Below are 19,238 nucleotides of genomic sequence, written 5' to 3' on the forward strand. Positions count from 1 at the left end.
TTTGGTGCCATTTTTTATCCTAGCCCTAAACCGAATATAGCTGATCTACAAGCTCACAACAAGTCACAAGCTTGTAAATCAGCTATTTTCGGTGATCCACACTGGCACACATTTAAGTCTAAATCTTTAAGTCTAAAAAAAAAACTTGTCTTCACGTCGTCTGTTGCTCACATTCTACCATACTTGTGGGGACATTTGGCGGCGGCCCTCACAAGTATAGTAACACAAGTACACACATACACACACACACACACACACACACACACACACACACACACACACACACACACGTGCGCGCGCACGCGCACGCAGAGCATCTTTAAAGTGATGACTAAACCAGAGATTCTCTGATGTGAGAAATGGCATCAGCTGTCTCCTTTTGCCAAGAAACGGCAGGGACTTGTTTACCTCTCATCCCAAATGTGTCAAAATGAGACAAATGAAGGCAAAACCCAGTGCAATCAACAAAACTAAATGCACGTCGCTCACAAATACACCCGTCGTACTCATCCGGTAATTAGGTAGGAAAGGAGCAGAAATCAGGTAATGAGCTGTGACAATACCTCTGGCAAACGATGCGGTTCGTGTTTAGCATTTGTTTCAGGGTTTTCTGAAGATGCACTGTAGTGTAAACCCTGTTTATTTATATAGCACAGGGGGTCTTCAACAGGGGGTCCGGGACCCCTCAGAGATACTGCAGGGGGGGGCCGCCAAATCTTTGTGTGATGGGGACATTTATTTTTTTATTTTTACATTAACCACTTGAACCCTTATGGGGGAACTTAAGCTGAAAATAACTGATCTACAAGCTCACAACCCGTCCGTGTATTGGTGTACAGGGAAAAAAGAGCATACCAAGTACAGAGCCAACGGTCGACTTTACAAAGTATTAATGAGAGAAACACATAAGAGGACAATGAATACTATTAAAAAAAATACGTTTTTACGTTTTTGTTTTGTACAGTTTTAATACTACACATTTTGTTTAGTTTTTTACGGAAAATAAGACGAAAATTACTGTGCGGAAGACAGAAAAGTATTTGGGTTTGATTTAAAAGTACTGCGAGGTTGTTAGCAGACCTAACAGTGGAGTTTGTTCCAGATAATGTTAGATTAGATAATTATGTTTCCTAACTACCTGCTGAGAGGATGAGTGCACACTGTCTGGTTACTGAATCACTCATAAACGGAAGCAGACCGTCTGTAACAACAGACCCTTTTTTCCCCCACAGTGGCCATTTTGACGGAAAAACACTGCTGATGGTAATATTACATTAATTAAGGGGCGACAGGCGTGTATGTGTTTCATTTTAGGTGTTACCGTGTGCCAGCTCAATGCTGGCTCCTAAATGAAACACTCCCTTATTTAATGGTATTACCTTTCAGCTGCATGTCAAGATGTTCTGCTGTAAAAAGGAGGGGGAAAAGGATGTCTTTTAAGTGTTTAAGTCAGGGGTCTTCAACAGGGGGTCCGGGATCCCTAGGGGGTCCTCAGAGGTACTACCAGGGGGTCCACCAAATCTTTGTGTGATAGGATCTTTTTTTTTTACATTAACAACTTGAACCCTATACCATCCCTATTCTAAGGACAACTTTAGCCGAAAATAGCCTATCTACAAGCTCACAACGCCTCGCAGCGCGAGGCGTTGTGAGCTTGTAGATCGGCTATTTTTGGCAAAGAGAGGGGAACAAAGCAGACTAAGTACAAAGTGAAAGTATTGATTGTTTAATTGTTAATGTCTGAAAATACACATTGACATGAATCCAACATCTATGAAAAGCTGTAATCTGCAACACAATTTTATGCAATACTGTATATAGTGGGGGTCCCTGCTGCATCTCTTTCTCAGAGAGGGGGGTCCTTGGGCTGAAAACATAGAAGACCCCTGGTTTAAGTTATCAGAGGTCTGGGTACACTGGACCAGAGCTGCTCCAGCAGCAGAGAAAAGTGTGTTATTTTTGTCAAAATTTCCATTCTCATTGCGTGGTACATGTAGTCCAGGGGCCAAGACATATTTTGGTACCACCTAAGGTGACCGTAAAGTTTTTGTATTTTTGTCTTCCTACATGTCTCTAGTTTATATTTTGGTATGATAACCCTTCCAATCTTGTAGCTTAATGGCAGTTATCACTACCTACCGGCTAATGTATCCGGTAGGAGACACAAAGTAGAATCTTTGTGTCTCCTACCCCGGGCATCAAATTATTGCGACAAAAAACAAAATATATCCATGTATTCAAGGCTTCATGGGGTGTGCAATTGATAACTTCTCAGATTTTTGGTGTTTGCAAAAAGACTGCTTTCCATAAGCTTGTAAAAGTTGACCCTCCTTCGGTCTGGGGTGGTCATAGCTGAATGGGTAGAGAGTCCCCCTGAAAAACTTAAAGGAGGAGTTCACCCAAAAAAATATTTATTTTCTATCAATTGCACACCCCATGAAGCCTTGAATACATGGATATATTTGTTTTTTGTCGCAATAATTTGATGCCCGGGGTAGGAGACACAAAGATTCTACTTTGTGTCTCCTACCGGATACATTAGCCGGTAGGTAGTGATAACTGCCATTAAGCTACAAGATTGGAAGGGTTATCATACCAAAATATAAACTAGAGACATGTAGGAAGACAAAAATACAAAAACTTTACGGTCATCTTAGGTGGTACCAATTTGTGTTGAATATCAGTGTTGGCCCCTGGACTAATGCAATGCAGACTGGTTTGAAGTATTCATATCCAAAATATGAGAAAGGTAGCAGCACGTCTCAAACTTCAGGTCAAAGAAGACAAAACGCTCATGTTTCCACTTCTCTGCTGACGGCTCTTTGCTGAAAAGTAAGTGTGTGTGTGTGTGTGTGTGTGTGTGTGTGTGTGTGTGTGTGTGTGTGTGTGTGTGTGTGTGTGTGTGTGTGTGTGTGTGTGTGCGTGCGTGCGTGCGCGTGTGCCAAATAAACAAGTGGAAATGTCAGTATTTTGTCCTCTTTGACCTGAAGTGGTGCTACCTTTCTCATATTTTGGATGCGTGTACCGTATATACAGGGTTTTGAGTTCAGCACTACACTGAGAAATCCCACTGCTGAAGCTCAACCTCTTTTTCTAAATGAGTTTTAAAGAATTATGCCAGTGTTTCATATTCAAGCACCGGTAAGAGGCTCCCATAGCAGAGACTTGTGAGTCGGCTGCCGAACAGCAGTGGTGGAAGAAGTACTCAGATTTGTTTTACTTACTGTAAGTAAAAGTATCAATACCACAATGTAGAAATACATTGTCCGGTATTCAACATTTACTTGAGTAAATGTTACAAATTTGTGTCATCAAAATATATTTAAAGTACTACTTTAAAGTACTCATCATGCATAATGTCCCATTTCACAAGTTCAATGTGTATACAAACCTTTTGAAAATAGCAGATCTGCAAGCTCACAATGTGTTGCATCGCGACGTGTTGTGAGCTTGTAGATCTGCTAGTATATATAGGGCTGAAGTGGTTAATGTATGTTTTGTAGTAATAATCAAAATCTACAAAATAACTAGTAACTAATGTTTTCAATTAATATGAATGGAGTAAAAGTACAATATAATGGAAATGCTCCAGTGGAGTAAAAATACATCAAAATTGTACTTACAGTACCTACAGTACTTGAGTAAATATACTTACTTTCCACCACTGCCGAACAGAAACCTTTTTAACCATTTAAGCTCTCTATACTTAGTAAAACAGACTTTTCTGGCACTGTACTTGCATGGTGTGCACTTTTCTCCCCATTTACACCAACTGTCTTCGCCAAAAATAGCAGATCTACAGCAGGCTCTCATCACGTCACTGGAGCTTGTAGAACGGCTATTTCGGGCAAAATGTTCCCCCCAAAATAGCGATGCTATGGCTCAAGTGATTAAAGCAAAACGCTGCCAAATTCAGATCATCCTTTTCATAAAGTTCACTCATTGTTTGTCTTCCGGGTTAGATTTTCTGATCATGTAGTATCTCATGAATGGCTATTCTTTGACACTTAAGGCCTTTTACACACACCGGGGTATGATGAATGAGAAATGCTACGATGCCTCATTCACTCATGTTGGTGCCTTTTGTTTGCCGCGTGGAAGCTCAGAGAAACCGACCTTGTTCTGAATACAAAAAATACATTGCTTTATTACCATATAATATTCACTTTCTGTGTGAATGTGCTCATGAGAAAATAAAACAGAAATGTCTCCAGCTTTGATGTAAAAGAACAGAGTTGTAAGCAGACTCAGCAGTTTTTCTGGGAGTTTGTTCCAGATACATGTTATAATATATACATTCCTAACAAGCTCTTCTGTAGTTCAAAAATGTATATTTTCTAAATGAATGAATTGCAGTGATTAGCTTATATTCTGTGCTTTTCTTTAAGTGGGAGCTTTGCCGTAGCTTAGTTAATTTCCAATGAAAAATAATTGCTCACTTTGTACATTTTCAGAGTAGCTTCCCCAACACCATTAGTCACCACAGTGGTGTAAAATAAGTACATTTACTCAAGTACTGTACTTAAGTACAATTTTGTGGTATTTTTACTTTACTGGAGTATTTCCAATGTTCAATACTTTTACTTACTACTCCACTACATCTCAGAGGCCAACATTGTACTTTTACTCCACTATAATTACTGGACAACTTTAGTTACTAGTTACTTAGTAGATTTTAAATATTATTGTAAAACATGCATTAATCACTTCAGCTCTATATAGACTTTGACTATTTAAAAAAATTCAAATGCTTTTATACACTTTGAAAACTTGAAATGGAAGATTTATGCATGAGGAGTACTTTTACTTTTGGTACGTTAAGTACATTTTGATACCAATACTTTTGTACTTTTACCCAAGTAAACGGACAATGTGGATTTTGGAGCGTAATTACAACGCATAATGTCTCATTTTAAAACCGAAGGTTAAAGAGTTTAATATGATAATAATAATAATAAAAAGCTGGTCGTCGGGTCCTCACAGGTATTTTTACCCCGGCTCGGTTCTCGGTTCGGGCGGCTCGGGTCTTCAGGTTCTGGGTGGACCTGTGCTACCCTCTCTACTGCGAAAGCCTGCGATTTCACTGCGTGAAAGACAGACAGTAAATGACTTAGCTCTTTTGTGTTGTCAGGCGATAGCGGCGTCTGCCTCATTACAGCGCCGCTCTCTCTCGTGTCTAATTAGACTAAATTAGCTTTGGCCCGAAGGAGAGAAGAAGAGGGGAAATCTCTTCTCTCACCCCCGACCCACGTCTCCACTTAACAACCCCAACTTTAACTGTTGGGGAATTAACCACACAGGAACAACAATCCAGAGTGTTGTACATGCTATGCGAATACAGTATCTGGATTATTTTTCTTTCTTTTTTTCCCTCTCTCCCCTCCTTTTCTTCTCCTTTTCTGAAAAACAACAAACAAGTATGGAGCTTGCGCAAAAATGAATGTCAAATAATATAAGAAAAGGGCAAACATTTAGAAAATAGCTGATCTACCATCTCACAGCGCCGAGATCAGTTATTTTCACCATATTTATCTGTGAATCAAACTAATTGATTAATGAATTGATGAACCGAATCAAACTAATTGATTAATTACTATAATAATTAACCAATTGAATGCCTGAACTCGTACAATTCCAAGTGGTTGTCAGAGTCGGGGGGGGGGGGGGGTCCCCAGTTTAAATATGATTATTTGGGGGGGTCGTGGCCTGAAAAGGTTGAGAAACACTGATGTACATTACAGTACGTGTATATATATATATATATATATATATATACACACCACGCCTCATGCATCAGTAGGTGTATTCCACTAAAGTGTTCCAGGTGTCCCCGCATGCAGTCACTGAGCACACAGTTCTGTTGCTATGCCACCACGGTGGCGTTATATCATCCTCGACTCTATAAAAAGACGTGGGTATCCTGGGAGATGTGCATCTTGCCACCACTTTCACTCACTGATCTCTCTCTCTCTCTCTCTCTCTCTGTCTCTCTCTCTCTCTCTCTCTCTCTCTCTCTCCCCCCCCTCTCTCTCTCGCTCTGTCTGTCTGTCTGTCTGTCTGTCTGTCTGTCTGTCTGTCTGTCTGTCTGTCTCTCGCTTTGTCTGTCTGTCTGTCTGTATGTCTCTCTCTCGCTCTGTCTGTCTGTATGTCTGTCTGTCGCTTTGTCTGTCTGTCTGTCTGTCTGTCTGTCTGTCTGTCTCTCTCTCTCTCTCTCTCTCTCTCTCTCTCTCTCTCTCTCTCTCTCTCTCTCTCTCTCTCTCTCTCTCTCTCTCTCTCTCTCTCTCTCTCTCTCTCTCTCTCTCTCTCTCTCTCTCTCTCTCTCTCTCTCTCTCTCTCTCTCTCTCTCTCTCTCTCTCTCTCTCTCTCTCTCTCTCTCTCTCTGTGTGTGTGTGTGTGTACCTCCCTCTTGTGTTCTCTCTCTTTCTAACCATCTTAATCTCCCTCTTTACCCGCACTAACCCTTCACCCACAGCTTCCTTCCCACTCCATTCCCACTCTCTCTCCTAGCCTTGCACCCTTATTTCTCTAAATCCGAGGAGCCCCCCCCCCTCTCTTTGCGTCACTCCCCCCCCTCTCTCTCTCTCTCCTCTAAGAAGTCCCTGTGGTGATGACTAAGTTGCAGGATATCGGAGGGGAGATCCTCACTGTGTGTGTGTGTGTGTGTGTGTGTGCCTCTCGTTTATCTTCCTCTGCCAGAGCGTTTGGACGTTTTTATTTCTATTTTATTTTTATTAAAAAATTCTGCAGCGCTGTGAGGGTCACTGCAGTGTCCTCACCTCTGTGGTCCAGCGTAGATGTATATAACCTGCGGCCGCAATAACATCCACTTTACAGTGCCATGGCACGTGCAACCAATTCAATCTTTATTTCAGACCCAAGGAGAAGATCCATACCACAATTACACAACACAACTCAATAAAATAACAGAAAATAATCAGAGAGCTTTAACATTAACTCTCTTGCAAGATTCCACACTGTGCGTTTGGATATTCCGGGTTTACATGTTTTTAAGTGCAAACTCTGGACCTTTTTTTATAATATAAAAAAGGGATTATCAAAGTGGGGTCTTGGGGAGGGACCTCCAAGGGTCATTGAGGGGATTGAGGAAACTTTTAAACGTTTAAGCCCTATTTCATTTGCCCATTAAGACGATTCTTTAAAAAAAATCTAAATCCTAACAGTTTTTTGAAAAAAATATAAAAAATATTTTTTCACGATTTTTTTTCAAAAATAGCAGATCTACCAGCTCGTAGCGCGGCACTCGGTGCCGCGCTATGAGCTTGTAGATCTGCTATTTTTTAATAGCCAAAGAAATCTAAAGTGACAGATGCGGTCCAGGTCTTAATGGGTTAAGGGAAAAAATTGCTTATCTACAATCTCACAAGGTGAGCTTGTAGATCGTCCAAGACATCCATTTTTTGAAAAACATTGAAAAATCTTGACAAGTCTTCTCTTATGGGCGTCCGAGGCACAATGGGGGTCTGCGGCCAAATACAAACTTTAACTCACCTCTGTATTTTCTTTTTTGTAAAATGTAAACGTGGGTTTTTTTTTGTCTTGAGACCGGTTGCAGCCGGTTGCATCAGGTCTGAACTAGTGGTTGGTGCTGCTGGCCTTGGTGTTGTGGAGCCACTGAGTGAAGGGTGTCTGCTGAGCGGAGCGGAGCGCGCCCCGGGAAAGATGGTCGAACCGGGGATGGACTCTGGGGAATGCGGTTCAGATTTTTTTAGCACAAAAACATCTCCAGTTCACACTCTTGTTTTGGTGGTTGAGACGAACAGTTGGATTTTTTTTTTTACCCATTTAAGACCTGAGGCCGATTCTACAAAGGCATTTTAAATCAGTAGTTCTTACACTTTTTTTTTGTGCCAAGAGCCCCCAAAATGATATGTATTTGGCCGATCGGCTATTACTGTATCTGCGAAAGATTTCACCACAATAACAGAAAAACAGAAAAGACACTAGCATACATACACACGGAGAGTTCTAGCGAATTAGCGTTTCGGGAAAATATTGAGTTGTGCTCATAGAAACCAGGCAACAAGCTACAATGCCGAAGAGCTGCTGTGTTAGCGGATAGCTGTTACTGTAGATATCTTGGTACGCAAGTTGGATCATCTGTCCTGTCCTTCAGGACAGATGGCGCGCTGATGACACTACGTCGTGTCCATGCATAGAGCCCTGAGGGACTCCGGTCAACCATAAGGGGTTTACGTGGTTAAAATACATTTAAAAAAATAGTTCATGTTTGTATTTAACCCATTGAGACCTGAAGCTGATTCTACATGTCTCCTAAATCTCAACAGGTTTCTGAAAAACGTATGTTTCTATATCAGTGGTGCTCAATCCTTTTCATGTCAAGGACCCCCAAAATGATATGTATTTGGCCGCGGACCCCCATCAAAATATTTTGTTCCAGGGACCCCTCAGAAGCAAAGATTTTAGTTAAAAATGTTCGCTTTAAAAATATATATATTCAAAGATTTGCACACATTTTCACGATTTTTCAAAAATAGCAGATCTACAAGCTCATAGTGCGGCACTCGGTGCCGCGCTATGAGCTTGTATATCTGCTATTTTTGAATAGCCCAAAGTGTAAAATGATGCTTTTTAGCTCAAATCTAAAAATGACACAGTTCCAGGTCTTAATGGGTTAATTCAGTCTGACCAGAAGGAGGGATAAAACACATCCCTACCGGCGATTAAAAAAAAGGCTGTCATAGGGATGGATATCGAACTTGTTTGATACACTCTGGTGAGGGCTGGATAGCCCAAAGCATTCTGGGGGATCTAACAAGGCATAATGGAACATTAAAACCAAGGCAAAGGATTCATTCTCAGTGCAACACTTTTCTCCCCCTCTTTTTTTATTTTATTATGTTCAACAGAGGGTAGGATAGCAAAAGACCCCCCCCCCCACACACACACACACACATGCACACAAATCGAACCCTGGAGACTAGGTTCCAGAGGTATACTGTGTTGTTTAACTCTGTGTATTTCTCAGCTCTTATAAATGCACCAACGCTCTCTCTCTCTCTCTGCTGGGACTCGCTGGTAACATAAAAAGTGTGAATTAAGTCCCCTTCTAATGCAGTTTATTATTTTTTGTTTCGGGTTTTTACTTATTCATGAGAGTAAAAAGCGCGAGGCGCCTTTTCCCTCTAGCCCCGGCACAATATTTCTCACTTACAGCCGCCAATGCCTGCAACGGTGCCTCTTTATGCAATAAGCACCTTATTACCACAAAGTTGCTGTAGTGCTGTGTTTGTGCCAGAGGTGGACAGTAGTGCTGTTTGCTGCATGTAGTGAGTCGCCGTCAGTGGTGGAAAGTACATTTACTTAACCCTTTAAGCCCTGAAGAAGCATCTGTGTCACTTTTTGATTTGAGCTAAAAAGCATTTTTTTACACTTTGGGCTTTTCAAAAATAGCAGATCTACAAGCTCGTAGCGCGGCACCGAGTGCCGCGCTACGAGCTTGTAGATCTGCTATTTTTGAAAAATCGTGAAAATGTGTGCAAATCTTTTAATATATATATATTGTTTTAAAGCGAAAAAATTTAACTCGAATCTTTGCTTCCGGGGGTCCCTGAAACATATATTTTTAGATGGGGGTCCGTGGCTAAATACATGTCATTTTGGGGGTCCTTGACATGGAAAAAAGAACCACTGATATTATGGCGACATACGTTTTTTCAAAAAACTGTTAAATCCCCCAGAAGCAAAGATTTGAGTTACAAATGTTCGCTTTTGAAACTCAAATCTCAAGATTTGCAAAAAAAAATACAATTTTTCTAAAATAGCAGATCTATCTGCTATTTTTTTAATAGCCAAAGAGTAAAAAAATGCTTTTTAGCTCAAATCAAAAAGTGACACGGATGCTTCTTCAGGGCTTAAAGGGTTAGGTACTGTACTTCAGTACAATTGTGAGGTACTTTTACTAGTAAGTACTAATATACTTCCCTCTCCACTACATCTCAGAGGCAGATATTTGACTTTTTCACCCCATTAATCATTTGAAAACTTCAGTTTCATAGATTTTTAGACTATTATTAAAAAAACATACATTAACCAATTACACTCTATTATATACTGCAAGCCTGTAGATCTGCAATTAGAAAAAAAGTTTGAAGATGTGTTAAAAATGTGAGTATTTTTTATTTTGGTACTGTAGTTTAAATGAATGCCAGATGTACTTACTTACAGTAAGTCTTTGAACACAGGGATTGAATGGGTTAACTCTGAGAGTTAAATTCACAGTGTGGACTCGGCAGTGCAGCAAGCAGAGCCTCGATCCTGACATTGACTTTGGCAGATAGAGGACTTTCCTAATTGCTGGGTTTTCAGCAGTTTTAACCCTTCGCTCTCACTCCCTATCACTGTGCCTCTCTATCTATTTCTCCGTCCTGTATACACTATAGTTTGTTTGATGCGATGCGTTGAACGGCAGCTCACTTACGAGTTGCATCCTACAGTACGTCTTCAGTATCATGTGTTCCCACCATGCTGTATCACTGATGTAATAATAGTAGTAATAGTACTAATAGTAATATGTGTGTGTGCGTGTGTGTGTGTGTGTGTGCGTGTGTGAGAGAGAGAGAGCTGTCTCCTTTCTCATGGTTAATCTCTAAAACACCAAGAGCATATTATTGTAGGTGAAAACACGGGTCGCATCACAACACATTGGCCCTCATTTATCAACGCGGTGTAGACCAAATAATGGGCGTACGGCGTAATCACCGCACTTTTCGGCATTTATCAATATATCCTGACGTGGGCTTTATCCTACGGTACGCTGAGATCTCATGTCTGGTCGAGACCAGTTGTTGACGTTGGCTGCACCCGTTTATTCCATCCTAGACCTGCGGAGCAGCATTGTTTGACTGTCTGACAGGCATCTGAACACATACTCCACTCATAAATGTATATCTACACTAATAAATAATCCCTGTGAAAATATAACATTTTATAAAGTAATTTAAAAAAACTGCTTTAACAGTCATTCAGATAAGACTGTAGATCTGGCTGTATTGAAAATAGCATATCTACAAGCTCACAAGCCAGCGACGCGTTGTGAGCTTGTAGATCTGCTATTTTCAAAATATACAGCGCTTCGGCAAGAGCACTCGGGAGTTTAGAGCGCTGCTGTTATATTTTCATGGCCACCGGGAGATCAGACATTTAACCCTGCATGGTCCAACACGTACCAGCCTTCATTCATTAATGTTCTCTCCAGGCTATCTCTCATTAATGCGGAGCGGGACGGGACTCGCCCGTCCGACGGTCCGAGTCTCACTGGGAAATGGGAATAGCCTACATGACGGCTTTATTTTAGTGTAACTCGAACACGCACTGCTCGTGCTCGGTATGGGTTAAATACATTAATATACAAACATATTCCATTCATGGCGATGTGATTGATTGGTATCATAATATGTCATTCATGTAGGCTTCAAGCCTACGTGATTGTACCGCTACGGTACGGGTTACATGAGAAACACAGCTGGGCGGGTGTGTGTGTGTGTGTGTGTGTGTGTGTGTGTGTGTGTGTGTGTGTGTGTGAGAGAGAGAGAGAGAGAGAGAGAGAGAGAGAGAGAGAGAGAGAGAGAGAGAGAGAGAGAGAGAGAGAGAGAGAGAGAGAGAGAGAGAGAGAGAGAGAGAGAGAGAGAGAGAGAGAGAGAGAGAGAGAGAGAGAGAGAGAGAGAGAGAGAGAGAGAGAGAGAGAGAGAGGGGCGTGTGTGGCGAGGCGAGGCGATCGGGGTTAAACTATTTCTTATTGGCTTTTCATGTCTTTGGTCGTATTCTGGTTCGTCTTCATGTCGTAAAATCGGGGCGTTTTGAGAATCTTTAAAGGGCGTGTTATTTAAATGACGCTCGTTTCAGCCGTGACATTTATCAACGCTGGGACCAAGTGTAAGCTCGGATCAGCTGTGTAGGATGCGTTGATAAATGTGACTTTGACGTTGGTGTACGGCCGAATATATGGAAAATATACGGCGGTTTATACGCTGCGTTGATAAATGAGGGCCATTGCGAGCTTGTAGGTCTTTGATCTTTGATTTGTCGTACGACAAAGTATGTCGGGCTTAAGATAAGCGGCTAAAAGGAGACTCCGAGGTATAGTTACCAAGGTAACCATGGCATCATCTCATCGTCACACTCACACTCACTCACTCACACACACACACACACACACACACACACACACACACACACACACACACACACACACACACACACACACACACACACAGATTTTAACAGATCTATAACAATGATCACCAAACTGTTTTTTCCTTGGAGCCCCACTTCTTACCTCTGAAAAAAGACATTGAAAACACACAGGCAGCGTATGAAAGCGAGTTATGATTTGATTTTGTGCAAAGTATTTGTCTTAAACCTGCTTGAGAAATGTTTGCCTAATGAGAACCCACTGTAACTGATGCTCCCGATGAGCAGGTTGGTGCCTTGCAGGGTTTCCTCCGCCATCAGTGTATGAATGTATGTGTGAATGGGTGAATGTAATGCACAATCTATGCAAAGCACTTTGGATAAAAGTGATAAATGCACCATTTACCATTTACTGTTCTGCTCCACCACACCCAGATCCCGTACCTGGCCGACGGAGTTCGGATCCACGGAGAGAAGGTGACGGAGGCTCTGAGGCCCTTCCACGACCGCCTGGAGGCTTGCTTCAAGCAGCTCCGCGAGAAGGTGGAGAAACAGTACGGCGTGAAGACCCTGGTGAGTGTCCACCTGAGCTGAACAGCAACCATAGTCTGTGCCTTCTATCTTCCATGCCCAAAGTAGAAGCAAAACATGCACAACAGCTCAGTCCTTTAAAGCAGTGGTTCCCAAACATTGTACCTCAAGACCCAAAAAAGAAATTAGACGTTTGCCCTGGACCCAAACTAGTGAAAATAGCAGATCTTCCCCAGAAAACAATATTTGAATCTGCAACCCTCGTCATCACAAAAGGCTTTTTCAGCTTCACTTTCAAACTTAAATATTATAAAATATAATATCGGCTAAAACCAATATTCAGTTTGATACTGATACTAGCATTTTTAAGGCCGATATTGCAGAAAAAAAGATGACCAATTAATTGTGCATACCTTGTTTTCCGTGGTATGTCTGAAACGATTAGTTAGTACTGTAGGTTGCCGTTTTCATCTGAAAAGAGTGTTTTGTGTACCTCTAAAATATGTTTGAGAAGTGTCATTGCTGTTTCTGCTCCTTCCCTATCTATATTGTCCAGGGTTCTGCCTTTTAACTGCTTTCAACCTGCTGTCCCTATTTTGGGCATGTCATTGCAGGCATATCGGCAGATCTACAAGCTCACAATGCTTTGTGACAAATTGTGAGCTTGTAGATCGGCTATTTACATCACACGATGAAATATGAACTAGGGCTCAAGCGGTTAAGGCTTCTCTCTGTTTTGAAATGCACGTACACAACACAAGTGCAGGCCTCGCTTCGCTAGCAATTAGGATTTACAATCGAGGCGTTTAGCGGATGCCCCGCAGAAGGAGATAAAACCACACAAAGGTCTTGGCTTTTGATTAATGCTATCATCCCAGATCTCTCATGAGGACCTTTGCTAAAAGCTTTGTTTATTTTTTACACCACTGCACTGCTGATCCCTCCACGTGGAGTTATAAGGTGGTGCATCCCTCTCACACATCTGGTTTTATCTGGAGTCAGCTGCTGGTGCGCAGCGTGGGGAGGGGTTGTGTTTTAAAGCAGTGGTGGAAGAAGTGCTGCTAGAGTGTTTTTACTTGGGTAAAAGTAACAATAACACAATATACTGTTACAAGTAAAAGCCCTGTATTGAGCATTTCACTGGAGTAAAAGTACAATAGACTTATGTGAAGTACCAAAAGTAAAAGCATGTATAGCCAATACGAGCTCACAACGCGTCGCACTGCAGCAACGTTGTGAGCTTGTAGATTGGATATTTTTAGCGGTGCCAACCGCTCTACGTTTGACTGTCTGCGTGTCCGTCCGTCCGTCCGTCCGTCCGTTTGTGTGAGCACGGGATGAGCACGGCAAAGAAGCAACACATACAAACACACACACACACACACACACACACACACACACACACACACACACACACACACACACACACACACACACACACACACACACACACAGACTTGCAGATTGCCTATGCCATCTCTCCTCTCATTGGCCACACGTGCCACTGGTTATCAAAGAGGGGTCCAGGGACCCCCAGCGTATGAGCACGGGATGAGTAACTAGTAGTTGTAATGTAGTTGAATATAAAACAACATGTGCCTTTGAGAAGAAGTATAGAGGAAATGCAAATACTCAAGTTAAGTAAAAGTACCTAAAGATTTACTTACAGTACTTTCCACTGCTGGTTTTTAGCTGAAGTCAGCTGGTGGTTGGGCTACTGGGATAGGGGAGTGTTTTAAGAGCAGAGGGCTGTGAAGGAATGATATCCACGCTGTCGGGTGGAAACCTCATATGTCTAGAACCATTCCTTTTTTATTATTATTTTAATTTAAACATTTCCAAATACTGAAAATGGACGATCTACAAGCTCACAGCTTGTAGATCTGCTATTTTCACTACTCTTGTCTGGTGAAGTAGTGCATTTACACCCAAATACCAAAAATATAAGAGGTTTCCGCCAGACAGTGACGATACAGACATAATTGTTGCTCAGCCAGGCTTCTCTCTCTCCATCTCGCCCTGAGGTAAGGACGGCCCTCGTTCGCATTAAAGCAGAAAAGGGGAGTGACCTTTTCAAAAAAGGTGAGGAAAAAGCCAAGCACTTATCTGGCCATGATGATATAAATGGTTCCGCTATCAGATCTCTCTATTTTTCCCTTTTTAACCCATTAAGACCGGGAACGCATCTGTGTCATTTTTAGATTTCTTTGGCTATTCAAAAAATAGCAGATATACAAGCTTGTAGCGCGGCACCGAGTGCCGTGCTACGAGCTTGTAGATCTGCTATTTTTTGAGTATATTTTTAGAATATACACATTTTTAACTCAAATTGAACCACTGATATAGAAACATACGTTTTAAAAAAATAACTGTTAGGATTTAGAAGACATTTGTAGAATCCCCAAAAGCAAAGATTTGAGTTTAATTTGCTTAAGAAAGATATATTCAAAGATTTGTACACATTTTCACGATGTTTTAAAAAATAGCAGATCTACAAGCTCATAGCTGTTCATGATCTACAAGCTCATGAATAGCCAAAGAAATCTAAAAATAACACAGATGTGTTCCCGGTCTTAATGGGTTAAAACCACTTTCAGTGCAGAGAGGTTCTGGCTGTCGGGGGGGCTTTGTTCATGTCAGTCTTTAAGTACTGTCAGATTCATTCCTTTAAAAAAAAAAGATTATACGGTATTTTAGGCATTTTCCGCTTCATCTGGATAGGAGAGTGTAGACAGAGAGAGAAAGGGAAGCTGAGGGTCAGACAGAGGGGAGATGTGCGAGAAATCGGATTTGAACCCCGGGTTCAAATTGCAACTCACAAGGAGCATGTGGTTAGTACAGTAGGTAGGAACGTCGATACAGTCGATAGATTGATACAGTAGATAGATAGGTAGATATGTAGATACGTACATAGATTGATTGATCGATCGCCTTGGTTGAGTCACCAGGCACCCTTAGACAAACCTATTAAGTTTACCATGTTTAGATGTAGTACTCGTTCCACTGGCAGTTGCTATTACATCTTCATCTTCAGTCCACACCCTGGCCAATTACTCTCTGTACCAAATTCCCAGTTTTCCAAACTGGTAGCTTCTGCTCCTCTTTTGTCTGTTGTAAACGTTCCATTTCATGCAGCATGCTGCAACAGTCAGGACAGTATAGTGTCCAGCTAGCGCAGTGGTTTTCAATCCTTTTCATATCAAGGTTCCATAATTTATTCGGCATTTGAGCCACGGACCACCGTTTGATGAGATTTAGACTCACAGACCCCAAGACTTTGAATATTGTGTAATCGTTGGATAAGATTTTGTCCACAAAAAAAAGATAATAACAGGCTAAACGCTGATCAAAATAACAATTCTTTAATTAAGTAATGCAGATGTTTAACAATAATTTAACTCTTGAGAGCGTAAAATGAAACCAAATGGACCCATAAGGGTCCATTTGGTTTCATTTTACGCTCTCAAGAGTTAAAGATCTATAAGGGTCCATTTGGTTACCAACTCTCCCATTTTAGCTGGGGACCACCTGGAACCCCCTCAAGGCCCCCGGACCACTGGTTGAGAACCACTGAGCTATAGCGGATTAGAACAGCGGCGAGAGCATTGAATTCACCCTCAGCAACGCAGCGCTCATTCTCCAGCGTCCTGCAGCTATTGATTACAAGAAGCCAGGAGAATTCAGTTGCCTCACACCTCCACGTTTTATTTTATTTTACCTCGTAAATGAATGCCGTAGTTCACCATACAAGAGTGTCACACAAAAGTAGAGAAAAAATAGCAGATCTACAAGCCCCACAACGCCTCGCATCACGAGGCGTTGTGGATCGGCTATTTTACACTAATAACTTACACGGACTGTAACTCCCGAGAGTGCACGAATGGAACCGAACGGGTCCATTCAGTTCCTCTCCGGAGTTACATAAGCGCTGGTGTGTGTGTGTGTGTGCGTGCGTGCCCGTGTGTGTGTGTTCGGAATGTGCTCCAAAGCTCAAGGGCAGAACGGCGTGCCGCGGCAGCAGGCTCGCTAAAGGAAATAGCCCCAGAGACATAAAGTTCTTATAAAATTCCCTTTAAAGCAAGCTGTATGATTAAACTATTACGGTCTATGGATCGTAGTAAGCCTGTGTGTGGGTACAGAGGTGAGGTAAGGTGAACCTGAGACATGGAGATTAAAAACCAAAGCAGTATAAAACAGACAACAATAACAGAAGTACACAAACTCAAAATGATAACATTCTAATAAAAAGTTAAACAGGTTTTAAAAATACTGTATCTACTGTATATATTATCCCACATATGGGGAGGTTTGGGTGGTCAATATGCTTTGGTACGCAAAACAGTCATAAAACAGATCAAACACAAATATATATATATACAGTAGTCGCACCATGACCTTCCAACCCCCCAACACACACGCGCGCACGTACGTATGCACGCTCACACACACACACACACACACACACACACACACACACACACACACACACACACACACACACACACACACACACACACACACACGCACACACACACACACACACACACACACACACACACACACACACACACTTTACACTCACACTCTCAGATGCACACTCACACAGAGAGAGCTTCTGAGTTTCCAAGCACTGATGAGGTTCCCAAACATTTTCAGCGTGAGACCCAAAAGAATACATGTGGTGCCTCCTCCCCAGAACCCAAACTTACACAAATATATTATGATTATAATATAATACTTCATGATTGAAGTCCTATTTCCAAAATAGTGAAAACAACCGATCTATAAGCTCACGACACATTGTATCGCGATGCCTTGTGAGCTTGTACTGTATATGTTTTTTTATTGTATTTTTTGTATTATTTTGAACAATGTTAACATTTTTTTTATGTCTGAAGAAAAAGTTGTTGTTTTTTTACATTTATGAACATATTTTTGAAATAATACAACAACAACTCTATTATGGAAACGTATTTCTTTTTTAAAAGCACTTCCCAGCATCCTCCTCACCCTAGCATTCGCTGACACACACTGATATAGAATCAAATAAATACTTCAATATGCTGCAGCCATTAGTGTTGAACCTGTTGTGCAGAGGATAGGAGGGGGGGAGGGGGGGAGGGGGGGAGGGGGGGGGGGGGTCATTGAGGATGCACTCAGCTCTGAGCCTGCAGCTCACTCCAAAATGATGTCCAACTCTGTCCCCCGGCCTTGGCAGGTCAATAAGAAAGGAATGGATGCTACACTGCATGGCAATAGGAACAGACACATTGCCCTTTCTTTATTTGTTTATTTTGGCTGGGAAAGAACTTTATGAACACCACAACAAAACTCTATTCAGTAGAGTTGAGAGTGTAACTATGTCCAAGAATGGACGTCACACACACACACACACACACACACACACACACACACACACACACACACACACACACACACACACACACACACACACACACACACACACACACACACACACACACACACACACACACACACACACACACACCACTGAGGGAAGAAAGGCATACACAGGGCAACACACACAGGAAAACATAATACATAACAACAAGACTCTTGTGAAAACATCCAAAACTGTGTGCCTGTGTTGAGACCAGTGGTAAAAGTACATGTACTTGTAGCAGTATTTCTACATTGCAGTATTGATACTTTTACTTAAGTAAGAAATTAGAGTACTCTTTCCACCACTGATGCTGAGACAGACTAAAATTACAGTTACACAAGATTGGTGAAACCATAGCAAAACAACGTGTGTGTGTGTGTGTGTGTGTGTGTGTGTGTGTGTGTGTGTGTGTGTGTGTGTGTGTGTGTGTGTGTGTGTGTGTGTGTGTGTGTGTGTGTGTGTGTGTGTGTGTGTGTGTGTGTGTGTGTGTGTGTGTAACCCAGACATATTTTCATATTTGACAGCTAATACACCAGATGTTGTTGTGGTTGATGAAGAGTCCAGGGAAGCGTCTGTATTAGAGATAGCCTGCACCTTTGACCCTAGCCTAGAGGAACCCTTTATGACCAAGGTCATTAAATACCAACCACTCCTACATAACATCTCAGAGCTGGGCTATAGGTGCAGACTATTTGTTTTTATATTTGGCAGCCTATAGGACATACCCACAGACTGGTTGTTAGAGGGTTTCAACAACTTGGGATGCCCCAAAAAGGAGGCAAAAAGGCTGGCAAAGTATTGTGCTGTCTCTGCTATAATTGGCAGTCGCCACATATGGCGGAGACGCTGTTACTTATACCCATAGAGCAGGGGTCTTCAACGTTTTCAGGCTAAGGACCCCCTAGCTGAGAGAGAGCTGAAGCAGGGACCCCCTCTATGCTGTATAAAATTGTGTTTCAACTTTTTTTGTTTACTTGGTCTGCTCTTTTTTCCCTCTACACCAAACACCTCTTTGCCAAAAATAGCCGATCTACAAGCTCACAACGCCTCGCAGCGCGAGGCGTTGTGAGCTTGTAGATCTGCTATTTTTGGCTAAAGTTCTCCCCAGAAAAGGGATGCTAGGATTCAATTG

At 41.9% G+C, this 19,238-nt stretch overlaps 1 protein-coding gene across 2 annotated transcripts in view; it reads left to right on the forward strand.

Moving 5' to 3' along the window:
• Window positions 1-19,238, forward strand: part of dock1 (dedicator of cytokinesis 1) — a 480,313-nt gene that overhangs the window by 433,971 nt on the left and 27,104 nt on the right. For both annotated transcript variants that reach the window (XR_014602336.1, XM_084079253.1), the window contains exon 47: window positions 12,607-12,744. Coding sequence is in view for 1 of the 2 variants with exons in the window: in XM_084079253.1 (XP_083935379.1) it covers window positions 12,607-12,744 (138 nt within the window). In the remaining variant the exon portion in view is untranslated. The remainder of the gene's footprint in view (window positions 1-12,606; window positions 12,745-19,238) is intronic.

This window comes from Gymnoscopelus microlampas (assembly GCF_963454915.1).
Source record: "Gymnoscopelus microlampas genome assembly, chromosome: 14".
NCBI classification, from domain to species: domain Eukaryota; kingdom Metazoa; phylum Chordata; class Actinopteri; order Myctophiformes; family Myctophidae; genus Gymnoscopelus; species Gymnoscopelus microlampas.